The sequence below is a fragment of the Vulpes vulpes genome, chromosome 11 (genome assembly GCF_048418805.1).
Source record: "Vulpes vulpes isolate BD-2025 chromosome 11, VulVul3, whole genome shotgun sequence".
In the NCBI taxonomy this organism is placed as follows: domain Eukaryota; kingdom Metazoa; phylum Chordata; class Mammalia; order Carnivora; family Canidae; genus Vulpes; species Vulpes vulpes.
Window position 1 is genome coordinate 57,251,834 of NC_132790.1, and position 23,894 is coordinate 57,275,727.

At 41.6% G+C, this 23,894-nt stretch overlaps 2 protein-coding genes across 6 annotated transcripts in view; both read left to right on the plus strand.

Moving 5' to 3' along the window:
* The window catches only part of STAC (SH3 and cysteine rich domain), a 152,336-nt gene extending 145,414 nt beyond the window's left edge, over window positions 1-6,922 (plus strand). For all 5 annotated transcript variants that reach the window (XR_011995217.1, XM_072726401.1, XM_072726402.1 and 2 more), the window contains one exon: window positions 2,046-6,922. Coding sequence is in view for 4 of the 5 variants with exons in the window: in XM_072726401.1 (XP_072582502.1) it covers window positions 2,046-2,144 (99 nt within the window). In the remaining variant the exon portion in view is untranslated. The remainder of the gene's footprint in view (window positions 1-2,045) is intronic.
* A 12,240-nt stretch (window positions 6,923-19,162) lies between these two features.
* On the plus strand, window positions 19,163-20,060 carry LOC112933242 (nucleoplasmin-2-like). Its single transcript, XM_026016385.2, has one exon. It carries the CDS (start codon window positions 19,207-19,209, stop codon window positions 19,876-19,878), a length of 672 nt encoding a protein of 223 aa, XP_025872170.1. The 5' UTR covers window positions 19,163-19,206; the 3' UTR covers window positions 19,879-20,060.
* Window positions 20,061-23,894: the final 3,834 nt, after the last annotated feature.

Here is a 23,894-nt window from a genome sequence, read left to right on the forward strand (position 1 = left end):
TGTATATATACACTGGAATATTACTCAATCATTAGAAATGACAAATACCCACCATTTGCTTCAACGTGGATGGAACTGGAGGGTATTATGCTGAGTGAAATAAGTCAATCGGAGAAGGACAAACATTATATGGTCTCATTCATTGGGGAATATAAAAAATAGTGAAAGGGAATAAAGGGGAAAGGGAGAAGATGAGTGGGAAATATCAGTGAGGGAGACAGAATATGAGAGACTCCTAACTCTGGGAAATGAACGAGGAGTATCGGAAAGAGAGGTGGGGAGGGGGTTGGGGTGACTGGGTGATGGGCACTGATGGGGGCACTTGACGGGATGAGCACTGGGTGTTATGCTATATGTTGGCAATACGAACTCCAATAAAAATATACAAAAATAATAGAATAATAAATAAGCACGAGGGAGCAGATGTAAAGGTTCTCATTGATGCAAATTGGTTGGACTAATAGAGTTGTTGAATTTGGGGCATATTTCAATAAGGAAGAAAGCTCAGTATTTGCAGGTTTTAAAGGTAAATCCTGCTCTCAAGGCATTTTTATGGGTTCTTTTAGGACATATTCACCCTGCACATCGCTGGGGTCTCTTGTCTGTTGTGTTTGTGGCATGGCAATGATAGGTCTTAGCTTTTGAAAATCAGATGGTTCACCTTTCCTTTGGTGGTCCCCTTACCTGTGAGGCACTAGCGGGATATAACCTGGCCTAAGGGCTATTTCCTTCTTACAACTCACCTCTGACCTTTAGGAAATAGTCAACGCATCTTCTGTTCTTACAAATTACCTCCTTTTTATTTTCCTGTCTGAGCCTGTTTCCAATCAAGTTTCTCACATGGTGAATTTCTGAAAAATGAACCAGAATCCAGTATATTCTATGTCTCAAACCCCAGGAGTCACAAATAAAGCTCTTTAAGTATCCTTTTAAGTATCCATGTAAAATGGTTTCTGTTAATGCCCTGCCCACATTCCCTTCACTATGTGGGTATACCCATCTCCTAGCTGCTGTGGCTGCTAACAGCCCACAGCTGTCCCTTATCTAGGTAATGCCCTTTCACTGACCGAGAGCTGCCTCACCTGAGAGGTTACACCTCTCACACCTGAGGCCGGCCAGTGGCCAATGACTGACATGGGGCCCAAAACGCCAGAAGCTTGCCTCACAGTGGTACTACTCTGTGGTGCACTTCATGCTTCAGAGCTTCCTGTGGGATCAGGCTGAGACTCATCTCCACCTAAGAACTCACCTTTGTTCAGCTCCTTCCCCCTGTCTGCCATGTTTCCCTCAGATCCCACTTCCCAAGAGCACACCCACAACAAGTGACTTCACAAGGATTCATGTCTCAGGCTCTGTTTCTAGAGAATCCAACCTAAGGCATAACTATCACCCATGGAAGCGTGTCAAGCAGATAAAACAACACACTGGCAACTATTTTCAAAAACCTATTATGTCCATCTGATCACGTCTACCCTTCATGCCCTGCAAGGGCTGAGTAGCAGTGATAAGCGACAAGGATATCCAGAGAGATTTTACCCACCTACTAGTGAAGTCCAGCACGTTGGGCTGGGAGAGATGTTAGCATCTGTTTGCTTTGCTAGGGGCCAGGAATGAATAGCTTCCTTTGACTTCCATGTATACACTTCAAGGACATGAAAGGAGCCTGCTGAATGGTAGCTGTTCACCTGAATCTTTACATATGTATTGAGGACTCATTGGTGCCACATGCTAGGTTCTATGGTAAGTATTATATCATTCTGTCCTCATAGGGACTCTTCAGGGGGACACAATATGATTAATCACATTTTATTGATCTTCATTCACGAAACTGAATCTCACAAAACATTCAGCACCTGGGCCTAGTTCCAAATTCAGATTCTCCCTAATATTTATTCAACCTTTTTCTTAGACAGCCAGTCTCCCCCACCCCCAAAACTGCTCTTCTTTTTCCAAGTTGGTGCTCCTGGCCTCAGTCCACAGTGATTCAAGCAGCTCCTAATTTCTTCCTCCCCATTGACACTCATGTTTTCTTCCTTGGCATTCAGATCTGTGTGACTTCTGAAGAAGAGCAGGATGGCTTTATCAGAGTCCTCAGTGGAAAGAAGAGAGGCCTTGTCCCCCTGGATGTCCTAGAAAACATCTGATTGCTGGCCCCTCCTGCTTTTGCAGTGGCCGGGCTCCGCTGCGATGCCTCATCTCACACTGTGTCCACGCAGAGGAGCTGCCGCACTGACCCACCACCCGGGAAACAGTGAAACAAGACTCATGGATCTGAGACTGGAGTACCAGCCACAAGACAGAGGGCCCATCTCACAGCATTGCCGGGCTGCCCAAGGTTGGGGCGGGGCTGAGAGAGCTAAGTGCCATGCAGGGGGCGGCAGCGGCAGGGTGGTAGCCACAGTGGTCCCCGAGGACTCACCTCATCCCCTTCCATGTGATGTAAGTTAGCCTACTGGAGTGGGCTCCAGCTTGTGGTGTGGGCCCAAATGAGGCTCAAATCCCCACAGCCAAGTGTGATTCTGGTTCCAGACTGGTGTCCCCAGTACTGGCCCATTAGCATCATCACATTTGCTGTCTCTCTGCAGAACATCAGGAAGTCCTGCTTCCCAGCCCCCAATATGCTAGGGCTCCCCCTTCCCTCTGTCCCCCTCACTTTGTGATTGTGCTGTCTCTTCTGTCCTCCAAGTGAGTCCTGGAGTTGCCCGTAAGATGTGAGGGCTGAGCTGGTGGCACCAGCCTCTAAGACCTGATCTGCCCAAAGGTGGCCAATAGGCAGTCCCTGCTGCTGCTCTAGTTACCAACAGAAGTGATAGAGAAGGGCATGAGGCACAGATACAGAGGCTGACATGGGAGTAAGGTAAGGGTGAAGAGCCCTATTTGTTGAAGATTATGCAGCACCTTTGGTTATGAAAGCATTTTCCTGTACAGATGAACCTGGGGTAGAGAATGGGGCAAAAAGTCTCAGCGATAAGCCCCATTTCATTTTACGTCCTCTATACTAGGGGCAGCATTTTCCCTCATGCCATCCTAAAGGACTCCCTTTTGGAGGCCAAGCCCACCTTGCAGAGAACCAGAAACATGGAGGAGAACCAATAGCATCTTAGGAGAAAGGTAGCCAAATCAGAATCCATTCTTCTTTAGGGCAGTATATCATATCCTCGCAGATGTAAAATGGAGAAGAATCTTTAGTGCTTCATCCCTCAGAAAGTAGAGGAACTTGGGTCCTATTTAGCATCAAGTAGGGGAGTCTCTCTTACTCTGTACTTGTACTAATGTTTACAAGCATTCAATATACTGTGATGCCTTCTTCCGCAAGCTCCTCCTAGCATTCAAACTTGCATCCAATTACTTAGTCATTAATATGGTTAAACTTCAATCCACAATGACCTTGAAATCAATGTCAGCTTGATTATTTTGTTACAGACCAATAAAAGCATTAGAACAATTGCTTTTTAAAAGACTTAAGTGGGCGCATCTTGTGCAGGTAAGCATTATTTCCCAAACCCTAGTATCATTAGTCTCCATTTATTTCTTTTGTTACTGCTCAGCATGATGTTGGGAGCTGAGATGGGAGGGCTGCTGGTTTCACAGTAGTTCAGATGCCTTACTGTCATTTGAAAGCCAGCATCCAGAATTTCCTCCCTCTCTGATACAAAATTGAGTGTACAGAGTCAATATGGATTCTCTGAGAGCCAGAGTGGATAATATGACTTATATTCTCTAAAATGGAATGCCAGAGTACAAACACTCTCTGCCTCTGATTCAATATTCCATTGAATAAAGGCAACACAGTGGCTGGAAGGAGCATAGAAAACATGTGTCCTGATCTCTTCTTTCTGGTAGAGTGTTCGCTGAAACTTTTGGGTACAGTGATGGCATATTCTAGGCTAATTTAACTTATATTAAAAAATCAGCTTGCCTTTGGAAGCTAAACAGAGGAACGCTATAGTCCAGCCCCCCAAGGTGGTCCTCCCATGGTCCCTGCATCCCAATACTCTTGCCTTTGTGTAGCCCACTCCCATATTGAATCAGGACTGGTCTTATGTCACCAAGAGAATACAGCAGAAGAGATACTGCATGACATCTGAGGCTAGGCCAAAAAAGTCCTTGCAGCTTCTGCCTTTCTCCCTGGCAACACCCACCCTTGGAACCTGAGCCACAATGTAAGTTTATCACTCCGAGGCCACCATGGGGGAGAGGCCCAGTGGAGAGAACACGTGTTTCTGCAGCTGAGATCTTGGATATCACAGAACAGCAGCCATCCCTGTTGGGCCTGCCCGAGTGATAGCTTTATGAGCAAAATAAATATGGTTTGGTGGTTTTTAAGTCACTAAGTTTTGGAGTGATTTGTTATACAGAAATAGATATCTGGAACAGGGACTTTGTAATTTGAGCCAATGTTAGAAAGGAGAAAATACACTCATTCTGCACAATGAGGCCCAAAAGGTTTTACCCTCTTAGTGCAAGATACCTACTGTTCCTTAAATATCTGGAGTCATGCAGATAGATAATCAGAGAAAGGCAGTTGTTCTCAGCACAGATGGCCACAGATATTCACACACACACACAGAGAAAGAGAGAGAGAGAGAGAGAGAGAGACTTTAGAAGCCATAGCATTTATTTTCTTCCTGCCTCTCTGCAGAAATGGCAAGAACAAGGACAGTTGTAACCTACCTAAGTCTTGAAGGCTTCCAAGATTCAAAAAATGGCTGGGAGAAGAGCCACAGTTTTGGAATGGAGGTGAGATGAAGGCCTCAGGAGACATATTCTGGAGAGGGGGCAGCGGCAGAGAGGAAATGCTAATATGAAGAGAAAGGGGGTCTGAGGGGATATTCTTCATCATGTGAGAGAATAGCCTTGTACCCCTGCCTGTAGCTAAGCAAGGGTGAATATCTAACTGAAGCAGGGATGCTGTGCCCTATACTCCACCACCAGTGCTATAGGACTTGGATTCTATCTTTGAAGTGAATAACTGATTAAAACTTTCTCAGGGCTTCAGGAGGCAAAGAATAGAATTTTTTTACCCCATCACTAGCAGAGAGCTGAGTCACCTTTAGTGTGAGCCATGGGCTGCAAAGAGAACCCATATGTAGATGTCCAACTGACTACTAGTAGGGTTGATTTCACAGACAACCTTCTTCCTCACCTCTACACACCAAATACACACATGCAGTCCCATCAAGAAGAAGAGTCCAGCATCTGGGTTAATATTTAAAGCAACCAATGAAATGCTATGTGGCAGGTGCTTATGAGAGTTAGCGTTCTTTGTTATTAAAGGGAGAAAAATAAAATCAGTGGGAAGGTCACAGTACATGCAAATAGAAAGGTAAAAAGCAGCATGGAGGTCCAAAAGCCTGGTCCAGGTCACTGAAAGGAAGGATATCTACTGGTTGACCCTAGCCTAGAACCAGGCCCAGGCAGCTGTAAAAAAGTGTTGGGTGCTCAAATAGCTTATATTTATATAAAATAAACCAAGCTTCATTACTCAGGACTTCCCAGAGCCTTTAATTTCCCAATTTTCACAGTAAATCTATAAAAGGGGATTTAGACTCATGGAACAACTGTTAGGATCAAATAGAATATTCCAAGGCACATAGTTTGGATTATGCTGTGGTAGAGAATTCTCACATAATATTGGCCCATCTAATACCCTCTCTCTTCCTACATCTCATTAAGATACCCATGAAATATTGAAAAGGACGAAAGAGCATAATCATCATAAAAATGGAAGCTGAAAGACAATCTACTCTGAAATAAGTGTGTAGGGAATTGGAGAAAGTGAGCTGCATCCCTAAAGGGTGAAAAGCTCAGGAAGGAGAGTAGCTTCTTATGCTCTAATAGCTTTAGCAAATACTGCCCAGCAGGGCATAGGCTGGTATAAATCTGGGAATAAAAGAAAGTTAGTTCAGCATCACCCAAAATATCCTCCCCAGGAAACTGTGAGCAGGTGTGTCCCACAGCTTTAACACAAAACAAAAATCCTTACAAACAACACGGACAAAAAAAAATTCAGCCTGGTTTAATGATATCCTGCAACAGTCTCTTAGATTTTGCTCAGTTGCTTTTCTGTTGTGCGTTTTGTAGAACACCTGGTGTTTGTGACCCTCAAACATGCTTTTTTTCTTAGCTTCCAATAAGGAGTTTTAAATAGTCCTCAATCTTCCCCTGGGTAATAGGAATGTAACTGTACCTCAAAACATTAACAAGATAATAGTAACTTATTTTATAGTTCCTTTTTTAAAAATGGAAACAAAGCAGACTTTTTATCATCTCACTATCAAATTTAAACAGCTTTCAAACATCTTCCATGTCTTCACAGAAGTCAGGATGTGCTGAAATCCTGAAATACACCATGGAAAATACAATACCTATTTCCAAGAAAAATGGTGGATCATCTTTAGGTTTCCTCCACTGGTCTCGTTTATTCAGGTTCTCAGGTTACACCTGGCTCTGTTTTATGCATGGCAATATTTTTCTTTGTCTATCTTCTCCTTTTAAACAAGTTTCCTAAAAAGTGTTTGCTTAGTTTATTTACTTTCATTCTTTAATACAGTAAAAAAAATCTTCCAAGGTTATGGCTTTTCCTCTGAGTTCAGCTTTGACCATATGAAAGTATTCCAATTTTCATTCATTCTTAAATACTCTGTAATTACAGTTTTGATTTTTCTCTTAGATTTTTATTTCATGGTTGTGTGTGTGTATGTGTATGTGATTAGAACCATTGTGCATTGTTGTCAGAAAATATGATCCATAGGGTTTCTGCTTTGAGGCATTAATTGGCACTTTGTGCTCTAATATATGAATGATCTTTAGAAATATCCAATGGATGCCGGTAAAAAAAGAGAGAGAGAGAGAAGTCATGTCTGCAATATATAAAGTTTAATATGTATCTACTAAATAAACACTTAAAGTGTTCAGGTCATCTGTTTTCTCATTTATGATTACTAATGCACTCTCTTAAGGACAAGGAAGTCAAGAGCAAGCAACAGTGGATTGAAATAAAAGACATCTTGCAAGGACCTCCAATTGCTTGTTTGGTGCCAGCCGTTGGAGGGAGAAAATGCTCTTCACCACAGCTTCCCCTTTTACATTTAGGGTGAATCACTGAAAGTCAGTTCTTACCTAAACATTCTCTTTAATTCCTTGGAGAAAAGTGTAAAGGAGCCATTTATAAGTGAAGAGGTTCTAAAAATAATCTTGGAAAACCTTAATCTGATAGACCAGGGAGTTTTGAGGGAAAAAAATTACAGTGAAATCAGCAATCACTGTTGAGTTAAGACCTCATCACAGGTCTAGTGTGTGCCACCCACAAGACTGGTCAGATGGAAATCACATCATACACTGACGAAATGTAGTCATACCTAAGAGTCTAAATCTAAACATGGTAAATCACAAGCTGCTGGTTTCAAATAGAGATGTTTCTTTGGCCATTAGGTGGTTGTCATTTTTGTAGTGAACTCAACAAAGACTTACTAGAGTCTACTGGGAATAACTGTCCTCAAACAAGTAATACTGAAAATGTGTAGTTAGTACTATAATAACGAACAGTGAACCACAAGAATATGCTGGAACTATGCGGCTTCCATTAGGAACAGGGTCTCCAAAAGTTCAAACTTTTATGTCAAAAATGTTCTGGCTTTCCAAAAGGCGATTTTAGGCTGACAGTGGTAAAGCTGCTTTTTAGCTCTCTCTTTTATAATATACCAACACTTAATGCACTTTAGTTTCACTAGAATTTATGGATTATAAGGAAGGATATTTTGTGGAGATAAGTTATGTTAACCTTAAAAAATGAAACTACCAGTTATTTTGCCATCAAAAATGGATTTATTCAGGAACAGCTGAGATTTGCAATCCAAGACAAGCAAACTGTATCAAAACCATAGACAAGTCCCCTGAACAAAGGAGAAGACTACGGTTTTTATGGGGGAGGGGGGCTGCAGAGATTGTTATAAACAAAAAGTCAATTGGAGGAAACTGGGAGTTCTAGGTATAGTGGCTTTTCATTGGCTGGCTATCATCATGACTGTCTCTCATTGGCTGAGCCGTTGTTATCGGGAAAAGGAAGCCTTCCTTCTCCTGCTGCAAGATTTCCTTTTACTAATTTTCTCAGGTGATGCAACAGTTTGTAAAAGTGAGCCAGTTCTTTTTGACTTATTAGTATGTCTCCAACAGGGTGCTCCCTTCAGGCTCTAGTGTTGAGTGTGTGTGCAGTATTAGCAGTATTAGTAGGAGACTGGGTCAGAGATAGAGGAGCTGGTGAGGAGGAGGGGATAAGGTTGGTGAGCTCATGGTGTGATGATAGAAGGAGGAGGCTGCTTACTTACCTATGCCATGTCTTGTTCCAAAGAGCATTTAGGTTCTTTATCTCATCTCCAGAGAAACGCCCCCAAGGATAGAGAGCCAGCAGGTAAAACCTCATCCATCCCACATCAATCATGGTGATGTCTAGGACCCTAGAAAAAATAATTCAGAGAATAAGAAAGTTTAAAACATATTCAAAATGGAAACACAATAGAGGCTTCTTCACAACAAGGGAAACAAAGGTTGTTATTTTTTAAAGACTTTATTTATTTATTCATGAGGGATACACAGAAAGAGAGAGAGGCAGAGACACAGGCAGAGAGAGAAGGAGGCTCCATGCAGGACTCGATCCCAGGACTCCAGGATCATGCCCTGGGCAGAAGGCAGGTGCTAAACCATTGAGCTACCCAGGGATCCCTGGGTTGTTATATTTTTTAATCACAGACATTCAGTGATTTGGGCCAAATTCCTATTATACATCATGACCCTCACAAGAGCCTTCCTGCTATAGAGAGACCATGAAACTACTCACCGTTGCTTTTCCCTCTTTGTGTCACAGGGGGGGAAAAAAGTTAAAATCTTAAGTATTCAGAAATCAGTTTTATAGAATCTGTGACTCTTACACACTGTGATATTAAAACCATAAAATTCAATGCAAGGAAGCAGTGCAAGGCAAATCTTCTTGAACCAGTGCTGGAAATAAAGAAACCTATGGGCTTTGGGGACCATGAAATGTTATTTGTACCCAAAAGGATCAGTCATTTGAGGAGTATCATGTAGTCTGTGCAGAGGGTATTGGGACAGTGAGTGTGCCAGGATTTGGCCAGGAGGGGAGGAGCAGAAAGCAGAGGAGATTCCAGTTAGGGCACTCTATAGGATGGGGATGGAGCAGCAGCAGGCACTAAAGAATTCACTAGCAAAGTAGCAGAGCTTTGCAGGCTATATTTCCCAGAACTCTGTGAGGGAGATCTGTGCTAACAGAAGGAAGAAATTTTTTACAAGCTCTAGGAGTGTGAGACCCTCAGGAATGAGCTGAAGTAACAACAGATTGATATTAACTTAAATTATAGAAAGAGTAGATTCTGATAGCTACAGAGCTTTACTTTTGCTCCTGAAGCCTGCAGACTAGACCCCTACTGAGCCTCCTTGAACTTTAGAAGAGAACCCTTGGGCCCTACTCCAATGAGATCCATGGAGGACTTTTGACATCCACACTATACAAAATAATAACTTTCATTGTTTAAGCCACTAAGTTTGCAGTCATTTGTTTCTGCATCAATAGGAAACATATGGCATCACACTGCCACTTGGGAAGGTGAAGAGATGATGGGGGAAATCTAACTGAATGTCACTGTTGCTCGTTAAGAACATTGCCAAGGACTAAAGTCTGCAAACACAGATTAGGAATAAAGAAAGAACTCCCAAAACTCAGAAAAAGCCAACCAAAGAGAATAGGGAAAATGTAATAGTAAGGTAGTAATATGCAATCAGTGTGGGAAGCTACTATCTCCATTCCTAGATAGTAATAAACCAAACTAGCCTCTGGAGATGAGAAAAGTAAGAAAGATGCCTTCATTTGGCCAGTAAGAATGCATCCAAGAATGTGTTCATGTAAAAACACACACACACACACACACACACACACGTTCTCAGATTTAATTTATACTATGCTGTGATACAGATTTAAGCAATTATATGTCTTTGATTCAGTTTGTTGGTTTCAAAGCTATTCCTTATTCATTTTTTACACATGAAGCAGAGTCTCATTGACCAGGCCTCTGGAAGGGGACCCCCCCTGGATCTCTCTTTTCTTGCAGCAGCCTTTAATCATTTCCTCCTCCACTGTCTCCATCGCCACTACCACCTAAGACTCAGTCCCTCCTGAAAAAAAAATCCAGCCTCCGTAAGGAAATAACACCTCTCTTGTATCTCCTAAACCTCATAAACCTCCTAAACCACCTCAGGAGGTGAATATAAAGGATTTCCCCCCTCTCAACTTCTAGCTCTCCCAGGGGGAAAGGGTGAATTTTTGTCTCAGTGACCTCTTGCTTTGTGTGATAAGGAGGTGACAGGAGCAGTCAGCGGTGAACTCCAGTAAAATGATAAGGAGATGGTTAAATGATGAGAGCTCCACCCCGAGATGTAATTTATTTTTTAAATGCACTTTATATTTCAAGACAGACCAATCATGAATGCAGAAATAAGTAATTTATAAAGCAGGAGGAAAGGAGATGTCTAATCAAAAATGGACTGTGGAAAACAAGAAAAAATCTAACACAATTGGGGTGGGGCAGGCAGATGAAAAAACTCAAGAGGTTTATGAGACATCGTAAAATGTGGGTGGTATCAATATTCTGTAGGGGCTGGGATGGAAACAGAATTGGTACTGGGAGAGCTGAAATGGAAGGGAAGACACTCTTAGGAAGAAGAGAGAGGTCAGGCTACAAAAGAGATAGGCCTGTGCCTGAGTGGCAGAGTCTGTAGCACTATAGGGCAATGACAAAGGACCCATGGCAGTCCAGCAAGTTCAGTTAGCCTGCTTGGCAGCCTTATGCTGCCACCATGTGCCACAACTCCTCCACCATTGCAAAGCCTTTTTTGGTGGTGGTTTTTCAGAGTCAATCTCAAAGCCAGAATCGTCTTCCTAATTCATCACTTTGATGTTGTTTCCCTGCTTAAAACCCTCCAGTGGCTTCCCCCAGTCTACAGAAGCAAGTGCAGCTCCTACAGTGGAGTCTTCTCCAATGGCTACAGACCAACCTCAGTCTCCTTAAAACTGTACAGCCCTGACCTGAACCACTAGATTGGCATCTGTCACTGATTGCCCAACTGCTGGTAATTTTTAAAGTTTATTTCAGTGGATAGACTCTACTTTCTTTGAGGGCAGAATGCTAGGCTGTATTGCTTTGTGATAAGTTCAGGGTACCATGGACTAATGGCCTCATCCCCAACCCAGTCCATTATGACCAGCACCCCATCCCACCTCTTACCACATCTGGGTCATAGCACTAGATGACCATGACATCTGCCTATAGCAGGTTGGATCAGTCAGGATAGCCCACCAAGATAGAGATTGAATTCAAGATCTGGACTAGTACTTAGGTTTTGTCCTGTGCCTTGGCAGAGAATGCAGCTGCAGACCTAGTCACAAGGTAAGCGGGTGATGTTGCCAATCTGTCACCACCTCCAGAGAAACAGCTTAAAGAACATTTGCTGACAGGGCTGCCTCCACAACACCCTCTTTGTATGCCTACTGCACCCCACCTCCATTGTGGTTTAGAGACAACTGAGGTTGTAGGGAAATAAGGAGAAAGAATGGGAATTGTTTGCATTTTATGATTTTTAAGTCTCAAGTTATGAGTGATGTTAAAAAGCAAAGTGTATTGAGTAAGTCTGTGTCTTAGATTAACTATAAGACTTGCATTAGCACCCAGAAAAAGAAATTGTGAGCCTTTCACCCAGATGTTCCCACACATTGTCCCAGGCCTCATGCAGGGTAGTGACGGGTATGGGCTTTGCACTCAGAGTAGCTATGTTCCAGTCTGGCTCAGCACCTGCCAGTTGTGTGAACCTACATCCCATTTCCTCAGTTCTAAAATAAATACTAAATAACGCCCATCTCATCAAACTGTTTAGAGAATTAAATAGAAAGATCTTAGCACAGGTTATGGTACACAATAAGTACTCAGTGAAATGTATCTATAAATATACAGCATGCATGAAGTAAAGATAACCTCCCTGAACCTACTGCCCGTTTAATTGATCACTCTCTGTCTCTGTATGTCCAGCCAGGACTTCCTACCTCATCTGCTTTATAAACTAGATGCTTATTTGCCCCTCTCTCTAACTAGATTATAAGCAACTTAGGGGAAGGGAGTGATTTTTCTCATGCTTTCAGCAACACACAATGCGAAATGTCCAGCTGAATCTTTCTTTTCCTTGCACCCAATATGGTTCTCTACGTATAGTGAACAATCAATAACTGATTTTTTGTTTAAACTGAATTTGTCTCCAAAACAGAGGTGCTGTCTGAGGTCTTTTCAATCATTGAAATATAAAGAGTGTTACTTGGGAGTCTCAAGTACATGGCCCAGAAAAGTCTAAAAGCCTCCATTACTGGGAATGTAATTGGCACAGCCACATTGGAAAACAGTATAGAAGTTCCTCAAATACTCAAAAATAGAATACCACATGATCCAGCAATCCCACTTTTGGGTATAGATATCAAAAAAAAAATGAAAACAGAATCTCAGATAAATATCTGTACCCCCGTGTTCACTGCAGCATTATTCACAACAGCTAAGACATGAAAGAACCTAAATGTCCAACAATGGATAGATGAATGAATAAAGAAGATATGGTATATATACTCTATATAATTCCATTATAACTCCAATATTTCTGGACATCCTGTTGTGTGTGTGTATAACTGAGCCTCCATCACAATCTCCAGAAATTCCCAAAGTCCTATGTTCTCCTGGGCCCCCTGTGCTTCCCTGTTCCTATTCCCGTGCAAGCTGTTTTTGTTCCTGCACCACCTCAGGCTGGATGCTAAACTCTGTCTTCTTACCAGTTTTTATAAGAAATCCACTCCCATAAATGTGGGCTCAGATTCATATACTTGACACAATGATCAGCAAGAGACCCAGAGAGGAGTCCCAGCTCATGACAATCCATCAACTCACTGTCTCCTCACCCCTAAAATCATCCCTTCTCCTTCTGCTTCCTCCCTTCTTGCCCCCAGGAGCTCCAACTCTCTCCTTCATTTTGCACATCCAAATGCTCAGAATGGCATGAGGTCTTCTTTCTTACAACACCTACTCTTGTAGAAAGACATCTAAATGACAGCTAAAATTATACTAATAAAAAGACAATATTTAGTTACCAAGGAAAGCCTCCATTTACAACAACACATTAGAACAGCTCCAGAGGTTTCTCCCCTCCAGGTCTGTGGCCTGCCACTGGCCCTAGAGGACACAATTCCAACCTCAGCATCTTAGGAGGACACTTCATACATTCTCAATTTGTGCCATGTGGCCAAGCCAACTGAGATTTCTCTTCGCTGTTTCTATGTCATCTTTTTAGCACTTACTTCTTGAAAGTTTCTCCATGTCAGCTCCTCAGCTGACTATTGAGGTGAGTGAAGTGTGTGCTCATTTGTTTATTAATGCCTTCCTTTCAAGCTGAACACAACATGATTTTCACTGGGTTTCTCATTTAAGATCTGGGTAATTACTACAAACAGACTACTTGTGGAAAGTCACCTTTCCAACATACCACAGACAAGAAACAATGAGGGATTCTTGGTGATGGTTCACTCTTGTAAAAATAGAAATTATACCCCCAACAAAACAACAGAAATGAGATGGTCTTAAAAAAAACACATGATTTTATAGCACAAGTAGGATTTTTTTTAATAATGCTTCTGGTTTCTTTTTAACATGTATATGCTTCAGTTCCTTGGAGCTTCCTTCCCAGAACTGGATGTATTTGGCCTCCCCTTCACAAGAATTCCCATTAACACAAACTTTCTTCCAAGAAGTATAATCTGTTTAATAAATGGGCAAAAATAGTGACAACATTTTTGTTCTTTTATAAGTCTAGGTGTGCTGCTAATCCAACTGTGTGCTCTAAAATATATGAGCTATAGTCCCTCAAAGGTTTTTATCTTTACTTGTATTACCACTTCATCACATAAGAACATGAATAGTAAATGTTTAATAATATAGCTGTTGTCCTAGAAGACAACCATTAGTGTTTGATAATAGAATAAGAGAACATAGTTGGTTTTTTTTTAATATAGACAACCTAATTGGTTCCTTCCTGGCTTGGACAATGTTTAATCTTTCTTATCCTCAGAGATAATAATAACACCTACTTGGAATTGTTGAAGGGATGAAAGGAGACATTTATATGAAAGAGTATAGCGTAGTGATTGGCACATGGAAGGCTCCACAGTTTGGGCTATCATCCCCCAAGAGTAGTATTATCCTCATAAGAGGCTGTGGCCCAGTTGTAACCTGTTAACTAAAAGGGCACTCTTCTATTATAAGACAAATATTTTCATAATGTCTTTGTTCAGTACATGAATAGTTAACAGTTAATAAACCAGTGTAGTGTATACTGATCTCTAATTCTCCACTTCAATTTGTCCAGACACAACTGTAAGCAAAACACACCAAAGATTGGCCCACACTCCTGTTGACTGACCGCTGCCTCCTTCAAGAGCTATGGGCAAAATTCTTTATGCTTATATGGTTCCCATGTCTGAAACACTCAAAGCATTTTTCCAGAGATTAAATCAGAGCTTTCATATGACCCTAGTTAATAAACGTCAAGTCTCCAATGTGAAACCTCATAATATCCTTTTGAGGAAGGTGGCTGACAACCTTATCTCCCACACAAATAAACTGAGGCATGGAAGGATAAATCAGAGGGCTTGTTATAGATTCTTCTCTCCTCATGTATGCTTTTACTTTATATATGAAGACCAATGTTCATGGGAATCCCCAAAGAGCCTGGTTGTGGTTTCTTAGAAAAAAAAAATAGCCTACGATTCTCCTAATATGGCTGGGAGGGTTAGGTAGGAGACATGGAGGAGAGGCAGTGTTGAGGCAGGGGCTGCCCTAATTGGGCAAAGAGTCTGAGTCAGTGATGTCAGCACAAGCAGATTAGCCAGAACTCCAAAGGTGGGCGGTTGTGGCACCTTCACGGAAAACCCGAAGTTCCTATTTTGAGCTAAGTTCCTGTGGCTACGGTAGGTCTCTTCTTAGGAAGAAAGAAGAGCTCAAGAGGGGCTAAGAAAGAAGGCTTTTGTGCACAGAGAGGGTAAGAGTGCTCTGATGAGTAGTTGTGAGAGGACTGAAGTCCACCAGCTTAAGACAGTATCAGCAACTGTGACAGGAAGAAGCAGGATGATTTCCACCTCCCACAGCGACCACTTCCACTTCACACATTCACCTCCAGTGGACCCTTGGGGATCACCACCCTCCATCCCATTACTGGTTTTCTCAGAAACCGTCTTCCTCTTTTATGAACCAACCTCACCAATGGATAATATTTATTATCATTTAGTATATGCCCACTCTCGAACATGTTACATTGGCTTTGTAGGCTTTGCTCTGTAACAACATAGCTGAGCTGGAACCACATCTCCCAGAATCCCTTCCCTAAATGGTTCCATGTCAGGGTAGGCCACAGGAGAAATTCTGCTTGAGACTTGAAAGCAGAAAGAAAGCAGCCTCCCTATTTTGTATGTTCTGAATGTCAGGATAAGGCAACAGGCACTTTGCAGCTGGCGCACATTGACATTGTCACTTACTCCAACTCCTACTCTGTATCCTCCTGCAGTTTCCCTGTGTGCATGTGTGGTACATTATGGGAAGGCATCAGCTTCCCATGCATGTCAGCTGCAGCATGGTGTTTGCAGGTGGGTCCCAGTTCATCTTTATGGCCTCCAGTTTGTCTTTACTCATGACCACACTTAGCTTTCTTATCTTACTGGCAACCTGGTTAATGCTCCCACAGCCTCAGTGCTAAAAGAAGAGATAACAGCCCAGCATAAATACCTCTGCCAGTTTCTGCAATTGCAGAATCCAGTGCTAATAAGGTTTGTTTTCTCTATTACTTAGAGTAGTTCTGCTTCTCTGACTGAACTCAGAATGATATATATGCCGTTTCAGTGAATCCTCACAACAGTCCTAGAATATAGGCGCTACTATTATCTCTATTTCACAAGTTAAAAAAACTTTAGAAACGAGGAGATTGTCCTTTGTCTCTCAGCTAGTATGTGGTGATGCTGAGATTTGAACCAAGGCAGTCTAATACCAGAGCCTAAGTTATAACTCTTTACTGATTTTTTCCTGAATTCTACATAATCCAGCTTTTTTTAAGGAAAAACTTATCTCATTTTCAGGAAACTTTCCCCTACCCTTTTGTTTGTTGACTTGATATCTTTTTTTGTTCCTTCCCTCTGGCTATCTAAAGTTTTCTTTTACATTTCCTTTGCTAGCTCTTTTCCTGTCATTTATTGTGTAGCACACATGCACACAGGTGTCACTGTGTCATTCTGGCTTGAAATCGCATGCTCAGATCTTCAGACTGCTTGCCCAACAGTTATCCATCAGCCCCATTTGCCAACCCAAACCTCTGCCATCTCCCTCTGGAGATTGCCAGAGACCCTACCCTTGCCAGCCTAATAGTAAAACAGAAGAGCTCAAACATAAAGCACACAGAAGGACAGAGACCAAATGGGAAAGAGACAGAACAGAGAAGGGAAGAGGGGAAGCTGAGAATATTAGCCAAAGTAAGAGTACCAGAAGAGCAGGGCACAACCCAGTGAAGTCTTCAAAGACAGAAATAAACTTACAGAAGAGAAAAATGTCCAAGATGCTTTTACAGCCTTCATAAAGAGAGAAGGGGCCAGGTCATAAACCCTGGAGACAAGGGAGAAAAAATTTCCCAGAAGAAAAGGAACAGGAGGACCACAGCAGGATCACTGGTGGGGTTAACTGAGCAATAAGAACTATTTTAATGCAAAGCTAACCAACAGATATAGGACTAAGAGATATCTTACTCATCCTAAAAGAAGGAACCAGATCTGGACAAAGCCAGAAACCCAAGGGATATATGTAGTGTCTGGGCGCACTAACTCAAGGGAAGTGATCACCCAAGAAGGAATTGTTAAGTTCTGTGAAAATTTGCTAAGTCAGAAGCATGAACTGAGTGTATGAATGATCTTAGCAACCCTTGAAAATAATCAGGGATGACCCACTCAGGGATCTGTCTTTTATTGAAAAATCTCCCCCTCCACATTTTCCTCTGGGAATAGGAAACTGCAATTTTCCAAGAATGAGACAGGGTCTTGTGTCTATTTTTCCACATACATACCAAGAACCATAAACAAGAACCAAGAAGTAAACAATGTTTCTTTACCAAGAAGTAAACAATGAAATTCAAACCACATCCAGGAATAAAACTTGATTGTTTTGACTTCATAAACTTGGTAAACCTTTGCAAGGAAAAACTTAGCTGACAAGAAACTTATGAAGGCATCCAAAAAAGAGGGAAGCATGAAAAAAAGGAAATTTGTAGTCCTTAAACCCAGTGATCTTGGACTCGAGAATTCTATTTCTGAACCACATAAATGGAAAAATACTAAACAGAGAAACAACTTTTTGCCCAAAGTTGTTTAACTAAGTGTTACTTACAATAGCATAAAATTGGAAACTGTCTATACAGGGCACAAAGGGGAACAGTTTTATAGTAATTGTATAAATAGCTTATTTCCCCAGGCCTCCTTAGAATTAGATGTGGCCACATTTGCCAGCATATAAGCAAGAATGTGAGCCATGTATAGCTTCAACTCTTTGAAGACTAACAGTCCTGATTTCACCTCTCAGCTCTACCCCTTATAAGAGTGTAATCCTGGGCAGTGATTTAATTTAACTCTTCTGAACCTTGATATATTTATTTGTGAAATGGGGAAAATAAAAATACTACCTCATAAGGCTGATGTGGGAAAAGTTAGGATAATATATGTTGACATACTCCTGGCACCATGGTAGGCATTCTATAAATGATGACTGCTTAAAATTCATATCCATATTCATTTTCCTAGGAAGATACATTTTCCCACACAGACAAATTTGCACAGTAATAGAAATCATAATCATAAGGTTGAGGGGGCACCTGGCTGCCTCAGTCAGTTAAGCATCCGACTCTTGATTTTAGTTCAGGTTGTGGGCTCATGAGTCCTGATCTCATCTGTTGTGACATTGAGCCCTGCATTGGGCTCCATGCTCAGCAGGGACTCTGATGGAGATTCTCTCTCTCTCAACCTCTGCCCCTTCCCCCACTTCTCTCTCTCTCTCTCTCTCTCTATCTCTCATAATAAATAAATCTTTTTTAAAAATTGTAAGATTGTACAGTGCACAGGGAACAGGGATTGTACAGAATATTGTACAGAATATCAGGGAAAGGGGGAGATTGTGGCAAACCCCAGTGCCTGACATTCCTATCCCCCAAAGGCAGCATTGCAGGGAAGCTGACTAGAATAACTTATATTTACAACAAGCGTATTCCTGGAAACTCCTTTCCAGACCTTGTAGATGCTCTTCTTCTCCTTTCTTGTCTCTTTAGGACCTGTTAGTAAGGGCAGATAGTCAGTTTAAGCTGACTTTTATAGAGGACTCACTACTGTTGGTTTACTGTGATCTCTCAAAGGATCACAATGTTCTGGGATTGTGAAGACCCTTCTCTGACCCACCTCTAAGTCACCATAGCTAAGGGGTTATTTTAGTCAACTGCTCAAATCTTGATTTTTATATCTACTGACCTATAACGTTATTAAATATCAGAAAGGGAGACAGAACATAAAGACTCCTAACTCTGGGAAAGGAACTAGGGGTGGTGGAAGGGGAGGAGGGCGGGGGGTGGGGGTGAATGGGTGACGGGCACTGAGGGGGCCACTTGACGGGATGAGCACTGGGTGTTATTCTGTATGTTGGCAAATTGAACACCAATAAAAAATAAATTTATTATAAAAAATAAATAAATAAACAAAAAAAGAACTGATCATTTTAACAAATAATAGGCAATTTTAAATAAGTTTATCATAATTTTTTATTTAAATTCAATTTACCAACATATAGTATAACACCCAGTGCTCATCCCATCAAGTGCCCTCCTGACAGCCGGCGGGACCCGGCCCTTTCCAGCCCCGCGACCTCGGCGCCCAGCGCCCAGCGCCCCGCGTCCCGCCGGCCAGGGGCTCGGGATCCAGGGGGGATGCGGGGCGAGCGGGGCGAGCGGGGCGAGCGGGGCTGGGGGTCCGGCTCGGCTCACCGCGGACGCCCCTCCCGCACAGCCGCCGCGCCCCGCGCGCCCCCCGCGCCCCGCGGCATGAACCTCAGCAGCAGCAGCAGCGCTGCCGAGAAGGCGCCCACAGCCGTGCTCTGGGGCTGTGAGCTAACCCAGGAGAAGCGGACCTGGACGGTCAAACCCCAGAAGGAGGGCAAGCAGGACTGGAAGCTGCTGCTCCGTACGATTTGCTTGGGGGAGAAAGCCAAAGAAGAGGTGAACCTGGTGGAAATCCTGCCCCCGGCCAGCCCAGACGACAAACAGGCCAAGCCCATCACCATCGCCTCGCTCCAGGCCTCCGTGCTACCCATGGTCGTCAGGATGGGATTGGAGCTTTCTCCTCCAGTTACTTTCCAGCTCCGGGCTGGCTCTGGACCTGTATTCCTCAGTGGCCAGGAATGTTACAACGCTGCAGACGTATCCTGGGAGGAAGAGGAGGAGGACCCTGAGGAGGAGGAGGAGGAAGAGGAGGAGGAAAGTCACAGTGATGAGGTTGATGATGACGACGATGACGACGATGATGTAGATGTGTCCCTAGAGGAGACCCCTGTTAAACAAGTCAAGAGGCTGGCGTCCCAGAAGCAGACAAGTGTTGCCAAGAAAAAAAGGATGGAAAAAGAAGAGGAGGCAGTGAGACCCAGGCTTAAAGACCAGAGTCCTGTGAAAAAGGCCAAACCCACACTCAAACCTAAAAAGCCAGGATCCAAGAAATGAGGAGCCAGGAGTGGCCTGGCTGCGGTGACCCCAGGTCTCCCCACCCAGCCTCTCTCCACCTGAGTCTGAATGGGATGGAGCTGCTGAGGCCAACACGAGAGGCCCTCGCCCCAACTCTCAAGTGTTCAGCGGGACCTGGAGCTCCAACCTCAGGGCCATTAATAAAGTTTGCTTTGCCAGGAAAAAAAAAAAAATCTGTTTCCCAGATTTAAGAGTCTCTCATGGTTTGTCTCCCTCTCTAATTTTTCATACTCAGTTCCCCTCATTTCTCTTATAATCCCTTTCACTATTTATTATATTCCCCATATAAGTGAAACAATATGATGATTGTCCTTCTCTGATTGACTTACTTCACTCAGCATAATACCCTCCAGTTCCAGCCATGTCAAAGCAAATGGTGGGTATTCGTCCTTTATGATGGCTGAGTAATACTCCATTGTGGTGTGTGTGTATGTGTGTGTGTGTGTGTGGATAGATAGATGATAGATAGATAGATAGATAGATAGATAGATAGATAGATAGATACCTGCCAAAAGACATCGTGGCTCCTTCCACAGTTTAGCAATTGTGGACATTGCTGCTATGAACATTGGGATGCAGGTGTCCTGGCATTTCACTACATCAGTATCTTTGGGGTAAATACCCAGCAGTGAAATTGCTGGGTCATAGGGTAGCTCTACTTTTAACTTCTTGAAGAACTTTCACACCGTTTTCCAGAGTGGCTGCACCAGATCACATCCCCACCAACAGTGTAAAAGGATTTCTCTTTCTCCACATCCTCTCCAACATTTGTTGTTTGCTGTCTTGTTAATTTTCACCATTCTCAGTGGTGTGAGGTGGTATCTCATTGTGGTTTTGGTTTGTATTTCCCCAATGGCAAGTGATGTGGAGCATTTTTTTATGTGTTTGTTGGCCATGTGCGTATCTTCTTTGGAGAAATTTCTGTTCATGACTTTTGCCCATTTCATGACTGGATTGTTGTTTCTTGAGTGTCGAGTTTAGAAAGTTCTTTATAGATCCTGGATACTAGCCCTTTATCTGGTATGTCATTTGCAAATATCTCCTCCCTTTCTGTAGGTTGTCGTTTAGTTTTGTTGACTGTTTTCTTTGCTGTGCAGAAGGTTTTTATCTTAAGTCCCAAAAGTTCATTTTTGCTTTTTCTTCCCTTGCCTTCATAGACGTATCTTGCAACAAGTTGCTGTGGTCAAGTTCAAAAAGGTTGTGGCCTGTGTTCTCCTCTAGGATTTTGATGGATTCTTTTCTCACATTTAGATCTTCCAACAATTTTGAGTTTATCTTTGTGTATGGTGTAAGAGAATGGTCAAATTTCGTTCTTCTGCACATGGCTGTCCAGTTTTCCCAACACCATTTATTGAAGAGATTGTCCTTTTCCCACCAGATAGTCTTTCCTGCTTTGTCGAATATTAGCTGTCTAATTGAGGATCCATTTCTGGGTTCTTTATTCTGTTCCATTGATCTATGTGTCTGTTTTTGTGCCAGTACCATACTCTTCTGATGATCACAGCTTTGTAGTACAACCTGAAATCTGGCATTGTGATGCCCCCAGCTCTGGTTTTCTTTTTCAATATTCCCCTGGCTATTCAGGGTCTTTTATGGTTCCATACAAATCTTAAGATTATTTGTTCCAACTCTCTGAAGAAAGTCCATAATATTTTGTTAGGGATTGCATTAAATGTGTAAATTTCCCTGGGTAGCTTAGACTTTTCCACATTATTTATTCTTCCAATCCATAAGCATGGGATTTTTTCCATCTCTTTATAATCTTCCTCAATTTCTTTCAGAAGTGTTCTGTAGTTTTTAGGGTATAGATCCTTATCCTCTTTGGTTAGGTTTATTCCTAGGTATCTTATGCATTTGGGTGCAATTGTAAAAGGGATTGATTCCTTAATTTCTCTTTCTTCAGTCTCATTGTTAGTGTATAGAAATGCCACTGTTTTCTGGGCCTTGATTTTGTATTCTAGCAATCTTGGGGTGAAGTCTTTGGGTTTTCTATATACAATATCATGTCATCTGCAAAGAGGGAGAGTTTGACTTCTTCTTTGCCAATTTGAATGCCTTTTATTTCTTTTTGTTGCCTGATTGCTGAGGCTAGGACTTCCAATACTATGTTGACTTAGGTGTCTCAGAATTATTCCCTGGATGTAAAAGAACCCATAGTATACATTTGTACCATTTATGATTTCATAGAACCATGAAGCATGCCCCGTGATGATGATGAAAATTTAATTTTGAATTTAATTAATTAATTAATTAATTAATTAAATTTTTAATTTTTAATTTTGGGGGTTTTTCCCTCCTTTCTTCTTACATTTCTTAAATATTTGTAACTCATTTTGGGAAAGATCTACTATCTATTCCTTTGGATGAACTACAATGTATGCCAGATGCTTTTTAAAATGGACTTATTTCCTCTACTTCATAACTAACATACCAAATGGAGGAAGAATGTATATTTATAACATGCAAACACTTGCATTAAAACCTCACTCCTTTTTATTAATTTGCTATCTCCCAAAAGATACTCTAAAATATATGAGACATGGTACAAGTTCAATATATACAATATATTATAATTACTAATAATTAAAAATGAGTCTTCTATAAGCATTTTGTAAGAGATTAATACATAACATTATTTGTATTCGGAAGAAGTAAACTGAGTATTTTTTTAAATGAAGATTTATGATCATTTTCAGCTCTTCAGATAGAACTCACCACACTTGTAATACAACGTTTGTTCCAAAAGGTACAATCATGTGATAGCCTGTGTAATAATAAATGCAGAGAAATGTCTATCCTGCCATTGGCTTTTGGAAGTAGTATTTTTCCAGAACAATTTAGAGTTATATAGAAATTGAGATCCAGTGAACAGATCACATTTCTGTTTTCTTTCCTGAAAGTTGTAGCACACAATTTAAGAACATTTTATATGCCGTAATTGATGGTTTCTCTCATCCTATCCTTTAAAAGGCTTTATTCATAGATGTAAAATCATTCTTATATTCCCATTTGAATTTGCCTTTGATTAGACTTTCTAAAATCCTTCTCTTTCTATGTTTCTATAAAGAGAACTATAGCATTATGTTTAAATTTGCTTCAATTTTGAGCTAAGCTGATAAATATACAAGCCAGAAAGAAGAACACTCTGGATTATATGGAAAGAAGAGGTGAGTAGGAAGGAAAGAAGAGAAAGATAAAATTCTCTTTCCAGTTCTACTATTGACAAACTGGAATCTCATTTTCTTATCCATAAATAAACTTTTACTAAGGTTGTTTTCAATTCATTCTAATGCTCTATGACTCTAAATTATTTCTTAAAATAGATTTATCCAAATCTAAGACCCTTGCCACTGCATTCTTTAGATAGAGATGATGCCTACAGAATTTTTTAAAAAAATGTCCTGACTGATTCTCCCATAAACCACACCTTTGGTACAAGCCAGTTCTCTGGAAACTTCTGTCTTCAGTTGGGAGTTTACAATGCTGGGAAACTGGCCTAGACAGGATGATGCCTGTTAAATAGGCTGTCCGTATCAAGAGCCTCTTTATGATAGGCAAATCTAATTTCATTTCTGTTTATAATATGCCATCATACCAAAAGGGGGCATTGTCCTAAATATTCAGTTTCTGTTTCATATATAAGCATGTTTCATGTTATAAAGAAGTGACGTTGTTACTGGGCCAACTCTCTGACGTTGAGTAGTTTCCTTCTAATGGAAGGGATGGTAGGAATTCCCACAGTACCATGTTGAAAACCTGTATCAGGTTTCAGCTCCACTTGCAACTCCCTGTTGGCCTTTTAGAATGGAGTGGGAGGGGATGAGGATACCAGGACATGGCTTTGTTCTAATCGCCTTTAGTAAGTGACTTCTGTTGAAACAACTTCTTCTATAAGAAAATACTGATCATAGAAGTGCCCATGATTTTCTAAATAAGATAGTTCCACTATTATTATATGGGGCCACGTGACTTATGGGCTAATGTCTCTAAGACTT